This window comes from Heteronotia binoei, chromosome 5 (genome assembly GCF_032191835.1).
Source record: "Heteronotia binoei isolate CCM8104 ecotype False Entrance Well chromosome 5, APGP_CSIRO_Hbin_v1, whole genome shotgun sequence".
NCBI classification, from domain to species: domain Eukaryota; kingdom Metazoa; phylum Chordata; class Lepidosauria; order Squamata; family Gekkonidae; genus Heteronotia; species Heteronotia binoei.
This window is the reverse complement of record NC_083227.1, coordinates 52,070,963-52,089,697: the sequence shown is the minus strand read 5'-3', so window position 1 is coordinate 52,089,697 and position 18,735 is coordinate 52,070,963. Positions and strand designations below refer to the sequence as shown.

General features: G+C 42.8%; 1 protein-coding gene across 3 annotated transcripts in view; it reads left to right on the top strand.

Moving 5' to 3' along the window:
- Positions 1–18,735, top strand: part of ADAMTS9 (ADAM metallopeptidase with thrombospondin type 1 motif 9) — a 256,847-nt gene that overhangs the window by 102,856 nt on the left and 135,256 nt on the right. For all 3 annotated transcript variants that reach the window (XR_009555428.1, XM_060239461.1, XM_060239460.1), the window contains exons 12-16: positions 434–579; positions 7,270–7,451; positions 9,928–10,064; positions 17,879–17,996; positions 18,569–18,664. Coding sequence is in view for 2 of the 3 variants with exons in the window: in XM_060239461.1 (XP_060095444.1) it covers positions 434–579; positions 7,270–7,451; positions 9,928–10,064; positions 17,879–17,996; positions 18,569–18,664 (679 nt within the window). In the remaining variant the exon portion in view is untranslated. The remainder of the gene's footprint in view (positions 1–433; positions 580–7,269; positions 7,452–9,927; positions 10,065–17,878; positions 17,997–18,568; positions 18,665–18,735) is intronic.

Here is an 18,735-nt window from a genome sequence, read left to right as displayed (position 1 = left end):
CCCTGTACTCTGAATCTCAGAGTCTCAGAGTGGTCACAATCTCCTCTACCTTCCCCACCCCAACTCCCACCCCACCCCCACAACAAACACCTTGTGATAGGTTGGGCTGAGAGTGCTTTTATAGCAGCTGCCCTTTCAAGGACAGCTTCTATGAAAGCTATGGCTGACCCAAGGCCATCTCACCAGGTGCAAGTGGAGGAGTGGGGAATCAAACCTGGTTCTCCCAGTTAAGAGTCCGTGCACTTAACCACTACGCCAAACTGGGTTTCGGCAGCCAGATTTTTTTTAGGTGGGGGGAAGGGAAGCGGCATGTATGCAAACAAATAGAAGTTATATTTCAAGTGGATTTTAGAATGTCAAATCACAGCAGTAAAAATCCCATTGTGAAACTCTTTCTCTCTCTCTCGCCTGCCCTTTGTTTTCTGGAGTTTAGCACTGCAAGTATGGCCACTGTGTTCCCAGGGAGCGAGAACTGCCTGTGATAGATGGGACGTGGGGTACGTGGAGCCCCTTTGGAGCTTGCTCGCGAACTTGTGGTGGGGGAATTAAGAATGCTGTTCGAGAGTGCAACAGGCCTGAGTAAGTACATGAGTGCTCAATGGTACATTTTCATTTCAGCTGACGCAAATGAATTGATAGTCCATTGGAAAAATGCTAGTAGGTTGTTGTCTCCCATCTGAAAACTGGAATGTTTTCAACAAGTACTATGTAATGCAGGGAATTGTTTTAAGCTTACAGTTTCTAATTGGTTTCAGCCCAGTAGAGGAGATGAAGATGCTAAATCAGGGCTGATGTCATTGTGATCTGATTCCTAAAAGGGTGACATTTTTATGGAGAAAGCAGAAAGAGGCACATGACAGTTGCATACAAGTGCATTTTGCTGCATGTACATGGGGTGTGAAGTCATAATCATTGCTTTTTAGTACACATGCAGTGATATGTACATCATTATGCAACAATTTACACTTTTTAAAAGATTTCTGTGTATACCTCAAGAGAGATTTTTGCTGTTTTCGTTCACTGCTATTGCTTTGATTTCTTTAACTGAGAATTGTCTGCTTTTTATTGTTTTTATCACTGCTGTTTTTAGTTATGAATTATTTGGTAATGTTAATGGTTTGGTGATTATTTTTTTAAGATAGCTGCCTTAAGAACCTTTTGGTTAAGAGTGCAGCCTAGAAAAATAGTTTTCAATCCCCTTTCTAATAATTCCCAGCATGGTGTTAGTCTGTTTTATTGCAGTTGCACACTGTCTCGCCATTTTCAGTGAGTTATCTACCATGACCCCAAGATCTCTCTCTTGGTCAGTCTCCGCCAGTTCACACCCTATCAACTTATATTTATAGTTCAGATTTTTGGCCTCGATGTGCATTACTTTGCACTTGGCCACATTGAACCTCATTTGCCACGTTGACGCCCACTCACCCAGCCTTGACAGATCCATTTGGAATGCCTCACAATCCTCTCTGGTTCTCACCACCCTGAACAATTTAGTGTCATCCATAAACTTAGCCACTTCACTGCTTACTCCCAACTCCAAATCATTAATGACTAACTAAAGGTGTTCACTTGGTATAATAATTAACTAAAGGTGTTCACTTGGTATGAACTGGGCTGAATTAATACCCAGAAAATATCTTATTGGTATTTTTTTAGGTATTAACTAAATTTGGCTACTAATATAGCTGAGTCCCAAAAAGCCATTTTTAAAAAAATATTATGTTTGGGGTTTTTTGGGGGGGAGGGGGAAAAGAGGCATCAGCAGTTATGCTGCGAATCTGATGTTTCTAATCTCAAAAATTAACCCCCACGCCTGAGCCCCAGATGCCCCTGGATGAAGAAGAAGATGAAGAAGAAGATATTGGATTTATATCCCGCCCTCCACTCCGAAGAGTCTCAGAGCGGCTCACAATCTCCTTTACCTTCCTCCCCCACAACAGACACCCTGTGAGGTGGGTGGGGCTGGAGAGGGCTCTCACAGAAGCTGCCCTTTAAAGGACAACCTCTGCCAGAGCTATGGCTGACCCAAGGCCATGCTAGCAGGTGCAAGTGGAGGAGTAGGGAATCAAACCTGGTTCTCCCAGATAAGAGTCCGCACACTTAACCACTACACCAAACTGGCTCTCTGGATCAATTCTCCACTATATTCTAGGGGACAATTGACTAAATTGGTCCCTATATGGTATAACTGGGCCTTTAAAAATCGGCAATCCTGAACATTTCTTAAATCCCAATACCATACTGATATTAGGATTCAGGATTATAGAAAAGATCACACAATCGGTCAGGGGTGTTGAACTCATTTGTTATGAAGACTGGATCTGACATAAATGAGACCTTGCTGAGCCGGGGTGTGTTGGCCTGGTCCATGTGTGTACCTATTTAAGATTAGATAAACTTTTAAAGGACACAAACAAACACGAGTAAAGGTTTTTTTGTGTTTTTTTAAAAAAGAAACTTAAAACATGCTTAAAACACTAGCACTTATTGGTCTTAAAGGTGCTTTCTTTGTATCTCTCCCATGGGATCCAGGGAACTGGGCAAAGGAAGCTCTGGCTCTTTCCCTCCCTCCCTAGGGAACCAGGAGGCAGAGGAGCCTCAGCCAATGGAGAAATAGAGATTTTGCTCTGTAGCTCCTGTGCAATTGAACAAGCCTTGCAAAGCAAACTGAGATGCAGAAGGAAGCAAGAGGGAGGTAGAAGGAAGCAGATGAGCCAGTTGCTTGGGGGCCTGATAGGAGCCCCCCGGGGGCCTGATTCAGCCCTCGGGCTGCATGTTTAACACCCCTGCAGTAGGTGATGTGAAAGTCCCCTATCTGAGACCTTGAAGAGCCACTGATAGTCTGAATAGTTGATCCAGTATAAGGCAGCTTCATGTGTTCATTTGGAGATCTGACAGACAGCAGCCCCTAAAATGTAGGATGGGTGGTTTCATACAGTTCTGTCTATTTAACATTCAGTTCCTCGCTCTTTCTCATCTTTTTGCTATTTTTCCACAGCATCTGAGGAGAGTTCAGACATTTGGGGTGGGGGGTGGGATTCTGATCTTAGAACTTAGAAGTGGTGCTGTGACTACACTTGTGTGTACCCCACACTTCCACATGGGTGACCTTGGGCTGGACATAGTTCTCTCAGAACCCTCTCACAGTCACAGAACCTTTATTGGCATAATAACTCTCTGATTCTTACCTACCTCACAAGATGACTGTTGTGGAGAGAGATGGAGAAGGTGATTATAAGCTGTTTCGGGACTCCTTAGCGTAGAGAGAAGCAGGGTATAAAAACTTGCTCTTCTCTCAGCAGGTGTCTTGCAACAGAAAGAGCCTGCATCTAGACAGGTTTCCAGAAGCATTGCTGTCACCTTTTTCTTGAAGCCAAAGGGTTGGAGATTCAGAATTGACCAAAGGGAAGTGTTGTTCACACAATGCATAGTTTAAGTGCAAGACGTGCCACATGATGTGGTGATGGCCACCAGTTTGGAAGGCTTTAAAAAGAGAGCAGACATATTCATGGAGTATGGGGGCATCAGTGGCTGCTATTAGTCATAATGGATATTTACTCCCTTCAGTACTAGAGCAAGTATGCCTGTTTGTATCAGTTGCTGGGGAGCATGGGCAAGAGGATGCTGTTGTAGTCATGCATCTTGTGAGCTTCGTAGAAGCAGCTGGTCAGCCACTGTGTGAACGGAATGCTGGACTTGATGGGTCCTTGGTCTGATCCACCCTGGGTCTTATGTAATCTGTAAGTGCCTGCACTGAGTCTCGAACACATTTTACTAATTTCTTAAGGAACAAAAGTTTTTTTCAGTTCCCCCCCCCCCAAAAAAAAAATTCACAATTCTTCTATTTTGAAAAAAACAAATCAGGTATGAATGCTTATCGGATGTCTGCTGGAAGGAGTTGCAATCCAGTGAGTAGTTTGAAAGAGCAGGGACCCTGATTCTATTGTGAAATCCAGTGTAATTGGATTTCATAGTCAACACTACATAAACAGCTTCTGGGTCACAGCTAGGGTGAGAGAAGTAAAGGTTGCAGAAATTCTGAATCCAAGGAAAACAATGGATGGGGAAGCGGAAATTAAAATAAATGCCTTACCTTCCTATCAAACCTAAACCTCTTTTGCTGCTTTAGCGCATAGAAATTTATAACTGAGAATATGAAATTGTATTAATTGGCATATTTATGGATTTTTTTTTTTGCTTAGCAGATTTGCACAACGTTAAATCAAGACAGAACTGCAGACTTGCATCATATGCTATTTTACCACATTTTACTAATTTCTTAAGGGACAAAACTTTTTTTTCAGTCCCCCCCCCCCAAAAAAAAAAAATTCACAATTTTCCATCATGAAAAAACAAACAAAAAACCTTATTTTTCCACTGGGGGCAAATACCCACAATTTCCCCTGTTTCTGCATGTCTCCAGAACTTGTCTTGATAGTGCTCAAAGGAGTTAAGACGTAAGCTGTTCAGATGCTTAGAAGCAGGCTAAGATTCTCATTGGTTGTTATTGAAAATAGGCTAGCACAGGGGATGAGGCTGTTCCTTCACTGATTTATGTGATGAACAAATGAAGTCGCTAGTTGCAGATTGTAACCAGGGGTGGAATTCTAGCAGAAGCTCCTTTGCATATTAGGCCACACACCCCTGATGTAGCCAATCCTTCAAGAGCTTACAAGGCTCTTTTTTGTAAGCTCTTGGAGGATTGGCTGCATCAGGGGTGTGTGGCCTATTATTCAAGGGAATTCCGCCCCTGATTGTAACAAATGTGGATTTTGTTAGCGATTTCCCATCTGCGCTCTCGACATGCCCTATACTACATCATGTTTGAGATCTGTGTTTCTGAAACTCACCACTGTGTGTATATTATATGCCATCAACTCACTTCCAATTGATGATGACTTTCTGAATTAATAGCTTCCAAAACATCCTATCATTAATAGCTTTTTTCTGGTTTTGCAAACTGAAGGCTGTGGCTTCCTTTATTGCGTCAGTCCAGCTCCTGTTGCCTTCAACTTTTTATAGCATTACTACTACTATCTGAAAAGTCCCCTGTCAGTAAAACTAGATACTGGACAGGATCCTAAGCCTTAGAAAAGTCTAGACAAACATCTGACCGTCAATAATTTATGTTTAAAATTTTCCAGCATTCAAAGGGATTCCAGAGTCATTCCAACTGTCTGAGTTTGTACAAGATTAATTGTATACCACTCTCTCTTATTGAAAGGGCTCTACATACAGTTTGATTGCATAAAAATGGTAGATTTGCAAACATCAGCTTGCATTCATTATTAAAAATGCATTTCATAGTAAGGGGTAATACCTAAATGGAAATCTACTCTTTTCTCAACCTGATCTTCCTACTCTTGCAAGATACATGAAGCCAGTTCTGTATCTGTTTTTGTTCTCTTTCCGAGAATGATGATATTAAGTCATTAAATGCTTTTAAAGCTGTCACAAAACTTATAAGGGTGGTTTGAGCCAGGTTTGGAAAATAAAATCCATTTCAGAGCTGTAAGTATGTTTTATCCCACTCTTTCTGATTGAAAGGAAGTTTCATTATGGCACTGTTCAGCTGATGGATGATAGCTTGGTAGCAAAACCCAGCATTCTGCAGTTTGTGACAGTTCAAAATATGCAGTATAGTGCCTCTAACCTTAAAAATGGCACTGAAAAACAGGACTGCCTTGGAAACTTATTGTGTGTGGCCTTTGGATCAAGCTGTCATATACTGGTAACACACTTCAAATTTTTAAAAAAGTTATGCCATCTTAATACTACAGCCCCTGTTTTTAGGAAGATCATGATTTGAAAACTTTTGTACGTCATAACAGCTTACAGGTGATCCCCATCCCTACAGATATCTAGCTTCAGACTAATCTGTTCAACTTTCCTCTATGAAGCAAAAGTTTTTTCCAAACCAGTATGAGTTATTGAGTTAAATGAATCCTGCTTTATTCATAGGAGTTTATGCTTCAGTAGACCACATATTCAGCAAAAGTTAGCACGCTGCTGTAGTTAGAGTGCTTACCAGGAAGGCCTGGGTTCAGATCCCCCTCTGAAGCTTATTTATCTCTCAGCATAACTTTAAAAAGGTTAAGGTAGTCTCCTGTGCAAGCATGGGGTTGTTACTGACTCATGGGGTGATGTCACATCAGGATATTTTCTTGGCATACTTTTAAAGGATAGTTTGCCATTGCCTTCCCCAGTCATCTACACTTTACTCTGAGCGAGCTGGGTACTCATTTTACTGACCTTGGAAGGATGGAAGGCTGAGTCAACCTTGAGCTCACTACCTGAACCCATCTTCCTACCATGTCAAAATAGGGAGACAGGATCTTGTATACCACTGTGAGCTCCTTGGGAAAAGTGGAGGCTTAAAATAGTCAAGGTGGTGATCTGATCTTGCCCAAGTCCTTAGCTTTCAATTACAAGGTTACATAACACATAACATTTTATCCTACGTAATTAACCTTGTGTGGGAACCTTATAAGTATTCCCACCGTTGTCTTTAAAGTGAAGCGTGATCATTTATTTTGTAGTGGGTGCATGTAGCTGGGCACTGGGTTTGTTTTAGAGCTCATCTGTCCTTACAGTTTCCAAATTCTACAGCTTTCTCTCAAAGTCTGCTGTGAAAATGCTTGTCCGTAAGTAATCCAGACCACCAGCAGAGTCTGACACCCACGAAGATAAATGCAGCCCTCAGTCCTCCAGTCGTGACAGGTGCTTAGTAGCTCTTCTGCTTTTGCAGTCCCAGGCAGACATTCACATGGTAGCTTTATGGAGCTTGTGGCTGATAGTTGTGGTGGGTAGGCTGTATGTTTGTCAGCTGAGATTCTTAAATCTTCTCTGGTCTTGGGCAGAGGTATCCTCTCTGTACAATACCATCTCCTCCAGGATTCCTTTTTGGGGGTAGTTCTGCTCTTCTGAATACTTTGCAGATGCAGAACTGTCAATCTTCCTTTTTAATGAAATAAACATATTTTTTAAAAACAAGAAAAAAGAAAGAAATTGTCCATTTTCCTGAAGATGGAGTCGGGGCAGTCTAGTTAGTACTATAGCTGACTGGCTTAGGAACACCCGTGTCTTAAGTTCAGAAGGAACAGCTGACTTGCCTCAGGCTGTGGTAAAGCTTGACAAATTTAAATCAAAGCAGAATTTGAAAAGAATTGTGCTTTCAAAAACTGACGAGTTGGATGTCAGTGTGTTTGAGTTTTACTATAGTTTTGTAGTTTTTAAGTGTACATATTTTCCAATGTGATTTTTTTGCAGGCCAAAAAATGGTGGAAAGTACTGTGTGGGACGAAGAATGAAGTTTAAATCCTGCAACACTGACCCGTGTTCTAAACAAAAAAAAGATTTCCGGGATGAGCAATGTGCAGTCTTCGATGGAAAGCATTTTAATATTAACGGTCTACCTCCTAATGTGCGCTGGGTTCCTAAATACAGTGGAAGTAAGTGTGTCAAGAAATTGGTTAGTAGCAAGTTGCTGATTTCTCGCAGGGTAGCCACACCTACCGCTCTTCCCTTCAGTTTAATGGTATGTGCTTTCCTTAGGGATGACTCGGATTGCCATTTCTGGGATGAAAGGGTTATAATGAGGTGACTTTTTCAAGGAATATTCATGTGGCTAATTGGTCTCACAAAAGCTCCCCCCCACCATGTTTGAATAGCAAGCTATCATGCCCTGGAAAATTCTTGTGTAAATACTTCAGAAAATCACTAAACATTTTGAGAATTTGCTAGTATATAATGTTAAAAGTAAACTATTTAAGGAATGAAGTCACCTGATAATGACTGTTCTGTCTTAAAAACTGGATGCAAAGTCATCTGGCTTTAAGGATCAGCATTATGGGGCATCTGCTAAGACCCACATCATAGCAGAGGGTCCATCACCCACCTGAGATGCTCCCACCAGAAAGGGAAGAGTTATTTTATTTTATTCTTATACTTATAGATCGTCAAACCCCGCAATTGTGAGGCTCTAAGTGATGCACATCATAAAACCAGTAATAACATAAAACATGATTTAAAACATCCAATACGTTAAATTAAGTTTAAAATCAAGTGACGAGTTTTAACTTCCCTCCCAATTCTGGCCTGTGAGCACCTTGTGGAAACGGGAGGAGGAAATTAATCAGTCATGGGAATGAAGAGCTAGGGAGGGAGCCTAGCTGTCCTCAACCAAAGACTTGGCGGAACCTTCCATGGATGTATTGTAGAAGGCAGTCTCACAGATAGGTTGGTCCCAGACCACTCAAGGCTTTAAAGGTCAAAACCAGACCATGAAGATTGTCCCATGGGCTGCTGAATAGAGATGCTAAAGCATCCACCAGCTCACTTCATATGCATCGGTGGTGGTCAGGTGAACAGTTAATCAACAGGCTGTTTGGTTGTTCACATTAAGGGACAGGCTGCTTGCAGCCATCAGAAGCCAAGTCACCGGTGAATCAGCTGGGAGTCAGGTTGTTCTGATGTTCCATCCTGAAAACTGAAACACAGGAAATTTACCTGGGAACGGGTGTGTGATCAGAAGCTCTTCTCCCAACTGCAAGATATCAGCTTGGACTTTAGTTAAAAAGAGATTGTTCCTATTCTCTGCGGCCCAAGATCTAAGTTTGGGATAAAGCAAAGGGAAATTTCTTCTCATTTTCCCACACCAAGTTGTTGGATTGAGTAGCAGAGAAAAGTAAAGAAGGAGCTTTTCCCCCTCTCCTTTTTGCATTGAGGATTTCCGAAGTATTGGTTCTACCCTCATGCAGTTTGGAGGGGAGGGAAGAGAAACAAACTATTTCTCCTCTCCCATTTGTATCTTCACCATGTAGCTATTTTGCCCTGATCAGCCATGAATTGGCTTCTGACCAGCAGACTGCTGCAAATTTGTGTGACAGTTGTTCATGTTGCTCAATGAATATCGCTGCTTGGCTGATAGTCTGATCATGAGTCAAATAGGATAAGTTTGATTGCAGAACTGATCCCCTAAGAAATTTACAGCATCTATACCTCTGAGGCATTGTCCCATTTCTGTGGAGAAAAAAACTTGGAAAGAGAGGAACACTACCTATTCATTGTTTTTAACTTCATCTTTACCAATGTGGCTTCTTAAAAGCGTGTGGAAGAGTTATGCTGTGCTCTCTCTTCTAGGAGGGTTTTTATGCTCCCCTGTCCCCCCCCCCCCAAAAAAAAAAAACCTGGAGCCATCAATGATTGACTGCCTTGTCATTTCTACAGCTTTAGCAGTTGTTTAGATATCAGGGTCAGTTTTTAATGGACTGTTTCTTAAAGCAGTCCACTTTCTGCTCCCTTCCCTCCCTTCCAATGTTCCCTCCAAGCTGCAGAGTCTTGTGAGGAAAAATTCTGTTTTGTGAGCTATTGGCATTAAAGTTGTAAGCTACTGCATAAATTAGTGTGCTCTGGGGTCATCCTTCCTGAGGTAAGACAAAAATGTGTGAGCTGGAGGCTAAAAATCTGTGAGCTTGCTCATGCTAACTCAGCTTACAAGGAACATTGCTCCCTTCACACACACACACACGCGCACACACATATATGTATGTGTGTGTGTGTGTGTGTGTATGTGTGTATATATATATATATATATATATATATATCTTTTTTCTTTTATCTGATTTTGGGTCAGATTCTGCCAGACAATCATAGCCCAATTTCCTGTCAAGCCCCTGTCTGGTGAAAGTTGTCATCAGCCTGTATCCCCACTCTAGTTGTTCTCCTGATAACTAAGCTGAGTGGAAGGGATTGACTTCTCTGCCCAAGGCAGTGCTTGTGATCTATCTCCTGGCCACAGACCTCTGAGCAAAGGGATGTGTACTTCTGAGCTGTGAGAGAGTGACAAGGCAACTCTCCCCATATGAAGCGGGGGGGGGGAGGGGAGGGACTGGCATCAAAATAACCTAATTCTTTTTGTCTTGGCAGTTTTAATGAAAGACAGGTGCAAGCTCTTCTGCAGAGTGGCAGGAAACACAGCCTATTATCAGCTCAGGGACAGGGTTATTGATGGCACCCCTTGTGGCCCAGACACAAATGACATCTGTGTTCAAGGACTTTGTCGGGTAAATATTTCCTTCTGTTGAACTTGTTAGCTGTCTTCCGATAAGGGTGAATTTCTCCAAAAGTTCCTCCCCACATGAGCCATTAATTCTGCTCCATGCTTTTCATATTAAATTAAAGAGCCTTGGTAAGTACCGTAGGCTATAAGATTCCCTTTTCAGAGTTCTGTTTCATGTTACCCTCTGACTTGTCATAGTATCTGATGTGTTTCACTAAAGTCCCGAATCATGAAATGATTAGAAATTTCAGTGCGGGTGGAGGAAGGTGGAGAGGAGAAGAATTCATTTGCCACATTTGTAGTGTCAGGCCAAAGGGCTGAGCCATCCAAATCACAGTATATAGCAATAGGATTGCTGTGTGTTGGAGCAATAAGCCTATAAAGGATAGGCTTATAAAATCTGGTGACTGAAATCTCACCATTATGGAATCCATGGACACCTGTTAAGTGGAGAAGCGAAGAAACAGACATTTGCATACCTTTTTAAAGTTTATATTTCTTTGTTTATAATTTAGATTTGTATACCACCCTTCTCTGAATTCACACAGCTCAGAGCAGTTAACAACATATAAACTGTACAATTTAAAACCGTATTAAAATAGCTAAAAATAACATCAGATGGTGCCAAAGTGGTCCTACAATATGCCTTACTGTCTCACAATAAGCGGAAAAAGTGGAGCAGAGGAGAGGAAGGGAGCGGTGGTACCTGCTGCTGTCCTCAACCAAAAGCCTGGCAGAACATCTCTGCCTTGCATGCCCTGCAGAACTGCATAAGGTGCCACAGGGTACAGATGTTGTTTGGCAGAGAGTTCCACCAGGTAGGAGGAACAGCTGGATATCTTTAAGGCTAGGCAGGGGTGGAATTCTAGCAGGAGCTGCTTTGCATATTAGGCCACACATCCCTGATGTAGCCAATCCTCCAAGAGCTTACAAGGCTCTTTTTTATAAACTCTTGGAGGATTGGCTACATCAGGGGTATGTGCCCTAAAATGCAAAGGAGCTCCTGCTAAAATTCCACCCCTGGGGCTAGGGATCACCATCTTACATTTCTTGTTCCTTGTGCTTATCCACAGTGTCTCGACTTCTGTGTCTTCCCCTGTGAAACAATTTGTAAAGATTTGCTTGTGCACACTAGTGTGGGAGAGATGTAAGCAATTCATGTTGAGTGTTGCAAGAAAAAGAATTACTCTCACTTTGCTTTTATAAATTCTTAAAACCACCATGAAAACATAACATGAGGAACTGCTTGGCATTGCTCTTTGGGAACAAGTTGCCAAGATTTCTGTTGTATGTCCCCTTTTTTAGTCTGAAATAGGGAAGAGCTGGTGGGTGGGGGGGGGGGTGTCTGTTACAGGAAAAAAGAGAGAAAGATCTGAAACACGGTATCTAAGGTTGGCATTATTGCATCATGCAGTGTGGGCATCTGAATGAGTATGGTGATACAAATATCATCTTTAGCCAATTCGAAATGGTCTTAAAAGCCTGCCAGTAATACACTGTGAAGTATTTTTTTCATGGGTAGACTGTAAAGTAAATAAAACTACGCTAGGTGACATAGACTAGTATATGTTTGGTCATGTCCTACCCATGTGGCTTAACTGCACTGTTTGTCTTCATGACTTCTGTGCAGTCCCACGTGGGACTGTGCTGGCCTGCTGTGGAGAGAAATTTTTTGAACTTCTGGAGCAGGGGTGTTGAACTTATTTGTTATGAGGGCCAGGTATGACATAAATGAGACTTGGCCAGGCCATGTGTGTCATAAAATATAATGCCAGGTAGCAGAGAGATAAATTTTATAAAGGATACAGACAAACACAATTAAAGATTTTTTTAAAAAACAAACAAACCTTAAAATAAAACATGCTTAAAACATGCTTAAAACATTCATTGGTCTTAAAGGTGCTTTCTTTGTATTTCTCCCATGGGATCCAAGGAACTGGGCAAAGGAAGTACTGGCTCTTTCCTTCTTTCCCTAGGGTACTAGGAGGGAGAGGAGCCTCAGCCAATAGAAGGAAGAAAGGCTTGGCTCAGCAGTGTGATTAAGAGGGTGTGGGAAAGCAAGCTCTCCTTCACACTTTTCCTCCCAAGGGAAGAGCCTAAGCCAATAGAGAAAATAGAGGTTTTGCTCTGAAGTTCTTATGTGATAAAGCAAGCTGCTATGCAGAAGGGAGCAAGAGAGAAGGAGAAGGAAGCAGATGACAGCCAGTTGCTTGGGGGCCGCATGTTTGACACCCCTGATCTAGAGCTTTCTAACAGCAAAGAGCACTCCCCCCCCCCCCGCAATCTGAATTGAAGGTTTACTGCCTAAACTGTCACATGTTCAGAAGAGGAGGAGTGATTTTCCCTCAGTTTTCTCTTTGGCGGGGATCTGTTCTAGGATTCCTGCTCTTGAGTAAACTTCTGGAATGTTTTTTTATTATTATTTTCTTGCCTTCTCTGTACTACAGAGGATGGCTCTGTTTAAAAAGTGCATTGACTGTGGCATAAAAATGGCCCAGTCCTATGTTCGCACTTCTTGCTTAACATGTCTGGGGGAGTCGCAGAACACTGTGGCCTGTGATTTCTGTCAACAGTTTACTCCCATGGTGAGGCATGACGGCTTCTGCCTCAAAATAGTCCTATCGGAGAAAGCACTAGGGGCTCAACCTTCACAGCCCAAGAAGCACAAGCCTCTGCTAGAAAATTAGGCCCAAACTCCATCTTCAGTGTCAGGGCCCCCTTCTGCCTCATTGGATCCAGGGATGAAGAAGATCTCAAAGTCATCTTCGGCACTGAGCGCAGCATCAGAACAACTGGCCAAGAAGAAGAAGAAAACCAAACACCTTTCTCCTCATTATTGATCACCAGCTTCTCCAGTACCCCAGTCACCAATTCACCACCAGTCAGTCTCCATTCCTCAGGTCCAATCTCCTGTGGCCTCAGAACCAGTCACATCGGAAGCAAGACCAAGAACACCTCCTTCAGCAAAGTCCCACAAGACCCCAGTGTCTTCAGATGATGAAGTCGTTGAAGTACCAGCCCTTACATCATCCTCACTTTGTCAACAAACTCATCAGAATGGTCTGCTCCAAACCCTGGTATTGGTTCCATAGCTTCCCTGGGGGCCCACTAAAGCCCCCATGTCTTGTTAGCCACCCTCATGTCTTGTTAGCTGCCCTGAGCCTGCCTAGGCGGGGAGGGTGGGGTATAAATAAAAGTTTATTATTATTATTATTATTAGTTCCCCTGGGTTACTCCATTATAGAGCCCATTGGACTACTGACATCCAGTAGGCCCCAATAGGTTTAATGGGTGATGTCAGCCAAGACCCTCGGTTCCAGGGTCTTGGTCAGCATCACCCATCTTTCAGTTCCACTGTCATTCGAACAACCAGGAACAAGATATGAACTGGATTCTAAAGATGCCATGTTGCATGGTTCCAGCATTGGTTCAGAAGCAGCCTCAGGGCCTTCACCAGAAGAGGCAGTAGGTTCTCGTTCACCAGTATCCCACAGAGGATGTCAGACTCTATTCAGAGCAATTGCTTTGTACAGGTAAGGCACTAGATCTCAGAGTGGTCTCTACTGATCCAAAGCTGTCAGATCTGATCTTTAACGTTTTATAAATGCAGAACATGGGACCAGTTGCCTTCTCCATGCTGTAAGGCCTACTGGAGTAGCAACGGGAATATAATCCAAGCCAGCATCCACCCTGCTCTGTGCCAAGAAACTTGAGAATTTATATTGACTAAGAGAGGAAGTGTGAGTTCCTAATGCAGGGCCAATGCCCACCCTTCCCCACCCCTTGACAAGGAAGTATGGAAGCTAAACTCCCTAGGAAGAAAAGTTTATACTTAAGCTGCTGTGGGCCTACAAGTGGACAGCTTTTTAGCCATTATGAGGAGGTACCTGATGGCTCTTTAGAAAAGGATGGAGCAATATGAGAACTCCATACTTGACAACAAAAAGGTCCTAGCCAAGATCCTGCATGCTGAATATTTAAAACTTGAGAAGCAACAGTTAAATGCTTCATGTCACTCCATTGACTGCTTTACTGGAGCCATGGCATCTTGTGTGGTGTTGCATCATTACTTGTGGCTTCACTCTTTAGCTCTACCAGCAGACACCAGACCAATAGTGGAAGACATGCCCTTTGAAGGGAAGGGGATTTCCGCTATTACATTGATATAGTGCACTATTTCCAGTCAAAAAAACTGGATGAAGTCACAGCAGTGAGCAAGCTTACCAATATTGCTGCAGTTTTTCCAGCGTAGTTGACTTTTGGTTTTGTCTATGTTGTTGAGTTGTGTTGGTGTCCAGTGCCATTTATTTTAAAGATTTGTAACCTAACATTGAGAATCTTGGAGGTGTTCACTGGGGAGTCCATGGTGGTTTCCCACTGTGCTGTAGCCATTGGTCTCTCGGGATGTTGTGGGAAAAGATTTGAGAGAGTAATTTACGTATTTTTGAGCGGTCAGGTATATTCTTAATTTGAAGGTAGTGAAACCAGGCGATGGCAATGCCCATTTGTTCCTTAAGCTGTAATTTGCCCAGAACTTTATTATGTTTGGTAATGTCTGCTTGATAGGAGAGTCTGGCTTGGAGCCAGCATTGGAAGGTTAACTGCTCTTGGCCTGGAAGGAAGGTGATCAATAAAGAAATGCCTGGAGCTAGCTCCTTTCTTTGCAGGTCTCCAATTTTCAAAGTAGTTTGTAGAAAGATATTGTGATTAGTTTGATGAGGCCTCCAGGATGGCTTCATCCAGACAGTCTTTTGTAGTGAGTAAGGGTATGTATATTTTTGTTCCATGGAGATCGAGTCTTCTGGGTATTTGTGGGATAACATTTTGATTATGTTTACTAAGTTGGAAGCTTGATAATAAGATAATGCAGGGGTTGAATTCTAGCAGGAGCTCCTTTGCATATTAGAACACACATCCCTGATGTAGCCAGTCCCCCAAGAACTTACAAACAAGAGCCTTGTAAGCCTTGGCTACATCAAGGGGGTGTGGGCTAATATGCAAAGGAGCTCCTGCTAGAATTCCATCCCTGAGATGATGCCACACTTGAGCATACGTGCAAGAACAAGCTGACACCCAAGCATTTAGGCCTCAGAGCTGCCCCATCCTCATCAGGTAAACCATGGTACTTTCCAAGATGTTTGTATCAATGTTCTCAACCCTACCAACCATCGCAACAGCTAATACTGGCAAACTCTGAACATGTAGCAGGCATCCAGAATGGCAGAGACCAACTAAGCAGAGACTTGGATCCAAACCACAAATGGCCTCTGAATCATGGTTCCTAGAACCACTTTTTCAAAAGTGGGACTTCCCACAACATGTCCTCCTGGAATACAAAATGCCCCCATTTTTGCTAAAGAGTCGCATGAGTAGGGGAATCCCTAGGCAGGGCTTTCCAACTCCACTGGAAGCCAGAATTCTGTGCCCTCCCTCCAGTTTATATTCAGCGCAAAGCTCAAAGCAGAAAGACTGTGGGATATCCTAAGAACACCCTTCTGGCCCAGGAAGCCATGGTTCCCTAGCCTCTGGGCTCTGTCTCTGGGAACATTCATTTCTCTTCCCATGAAAGTAGATCTCCTCCAATAGGGTCTGATAGTACATCACAGTGTGCAATTTACATTTGACCATGTGGCTGATACAATGAAGACTCCATACATAGAGTTTTGCAGGCACTAAAAGCAGTCCTCAAACCCAAAACCCATAAGTCCTATAGATCAAAATAGGATAAATTTGCTTGGTGGGTTACAGTTAAAGGTCCTTTAAAGGTCCATCTTCTTTCACTAAGATGAAGAGTGCAATGGCAGCTCTCTCAGCTTACCACAATAAGTGGATGGTTGCAGTGTTTTCTGATCCTCCATCCAAGAAAGTCCTCAAGTTGTTGCTTAATCTATTCCTGCCTTTGCAGCCACCCACTCCTCAGTGCAGCTTTTCCTTGGTTTGATCCAGTTTGTTCGGTAAGCCTTTTGAGCTCTTGACCATGGGTGACTTAGCTGTAGTCTCTTACAGGGCAGCGTTCTGGGTTGTAATCACTTCAGCCAACAGAGCCAGTGAGTTAGAAACTCTGCAATGTGACCCACCATATTTTAAGGTCCATGCTGATAAAGTGGTCTTTAGACCTAGTCTCTCTTCCCTCCTAAAGTGGTGTCCCACTTCCATACCTCCCAGGACAGTCCTGCCAGTGTTCTTTCCCAACTCCTCCTGCCTCTCTGAGCAAGCACTTCACCCACTGGATATTAGGAAATAGATCACACAAAAGACAATTCTTTATTTGTCTGTTTCTCTGGGCATAACAGCAGCTTCCTCCCAGTTGCTATTCCATTGCGTATTTTCTGCCATTAGATTAGCCTACAACTTTGCTGGTGTTTCATGCCCTTTTCCACTAAAACCCATTTGGCTATGGCACAAGCATCCTCTGCAGCCTTCCTCAACAGAGTCTCCATGGTGGACAAGTCAAGGTGGCTGCATGGTCAACTCCATCCATGTTTGTGAATTCACAATCAATGTGAATTCCAGAAGGGAGGCAGCTGTGGGGAAGACAGTGCTACAATCAATTTTTTGCTGATCAACCCTTAGCCTCCTCCACTGAGCATCCTGTCCTTCTATGTGAGATTGCACAGAAGCCATGAAGACAAAAACATAGTTGCACTTGCCTGTAACTTACGTTCATCAGGTGGTCTTCTGTGCAGGCACACATTCCCTTCCTCTCTCCCACTATGAGCTTCTCTGTATTTAGGACCAGTTTCTCTTGGCAGCAATAGGAAGACTGAGGGAAGATTGCTCCCCTTCTCCCAATCATGTGAATGTTTGGGCGGAAAACCTTCAATCTGGATGGGAAGCTTGAAAAAATTCTCTCTCCAGCAGGCCTGCATGTGCACAATCCCATGTGTGCCTGCACAAAAGACCACTCAGTGAACATCAGTTACAGGTAAGTAAGTAAAGTAAATTTATTTTTATATCCCGCCCTCCCCTGCCAAAGGCGGGCTCAGGGCGGCTCACAGACATGGAATACCATGATTTGGATAAGATACAATATAAACAGCAGTTTTAAAATACAATTCAATTACATAAGTTAATTAAAATAGATAAAACAGGTGCTAAAAGGTGCTATAGATCACAATCATGCATAAGATGGCTAGATGGCTACAGGTCAGTTTAGTCAGGTTCTATCTTAAAAGCAAGCTGAAAGAGAAAAGTTTTGCAAGCCCTGCGGAATTGATTCAGGTCCCGCAGGGCTCGTACCATCTCTGGAAGTTGATTCCCCCATCGAGGGGCCATTGCTGAAAAGGCTTGCTCCCTGGTTGTCTTCAGTCTAGGGCACAGGGATTTTTAAAAGATTTTGAGAGCTAGATCTCAGTGCTCTCTGGGGAACATATGGGGAGAGGCGGTCCCTAAGGTAGGCAGGTGCTCGGCCATATAGGGCTTTAAAGGTAATAACCAGCACCTTATAGCAAACACGGTACACAACCGGCAGCCAGTGCAGGTCCCACAGCCCAGGCCGTATGTGTTCCCAGTGCAACTATGTTTGATCTTGCATGTTGCTTCTATAGATCTTTCCTCATCTCCCTTCTTCCCTCCCCGCCCCCTTCCCTCCAAGTGGTTTTGCACTTCGCATTTCAGGCCTGGAGGAAACTCATTTTTCAAGTCCTAATTGGAAGATGGTTATAATTATAGCTTAACTGAGGATATTGGAAAAGAAAGAATGAATGAGACTGTCGTAGGCCTTCGCTGGCAGATGTATGGTTTTAATTTGGAGCCCTGTAAGTTCTGCCCTGTTTTCATATTTGTTCAATCTAGTTCTGAACTTTTCTTTCTCTAAAGCAAGCTGGATGTGATCATGTGCTCAATTCCAAAGCCAGAAGAGATAAATGTGGCGTATGTGGTGGTGATAATTCGTCATGCAGAACGATTCAAGGGACATTCAATACGGTGCACTATGGTAAGAATCTGTCACTGGAAGCTTTACTAGAGAAAAGGGGATTAGCAGTGGCTCCCTTAACCATACATAATGCTGAAAAACTTAACACCAAAAGTGTGCAAAAATCCTTTGAGCTACTAGATACTTGGTTTTCTTGTTAACATCATATTGGCTCTAAACAACACATTTAGTTGAACATATGAAACTGCCTTATGCTGAGTTTAATCCATTGGTCCATCTTACTCAGTACTGTCTTTTCCAATTGGTAATAATTTTCTATATTCACAGGCAGAGCAAGACCTTTCTTAGCATCTGCTACTGGAGATCCTATTACTGTAAATACCCAGGTTTAACAGGGCAGTCCTAAACAGAGTTACATCCTTCTAGTTGGTTAATTATCTTAACGAGGGTATAATTCAGTTTAGAATTGCACTGTTCATCTGAGATTTTTTGCACACAAGGCATGTTTACTACCTCTGAGCCATGGGCCCTCCATGGTAATACTGAATGATGGTAGTTCATTTTTCTCTGCTTTACCCACAAGAAAAACAACCACAAACAATATAGCTTGACTTCTGAATTTCTCTTTCCAGGTTATAACACTGTGGTACGCATACCAGCTGGTGCTACAAATATTGATGTACGACAGCATAGTTACTCAGGGAAACCGGAAGATGATAACTACCTTGGTAAGTTATGATAGGACTCAAGAGATGCAAACTTGTGTTATTTTCTTGATGTGCAAAGACTGATTTTCCTA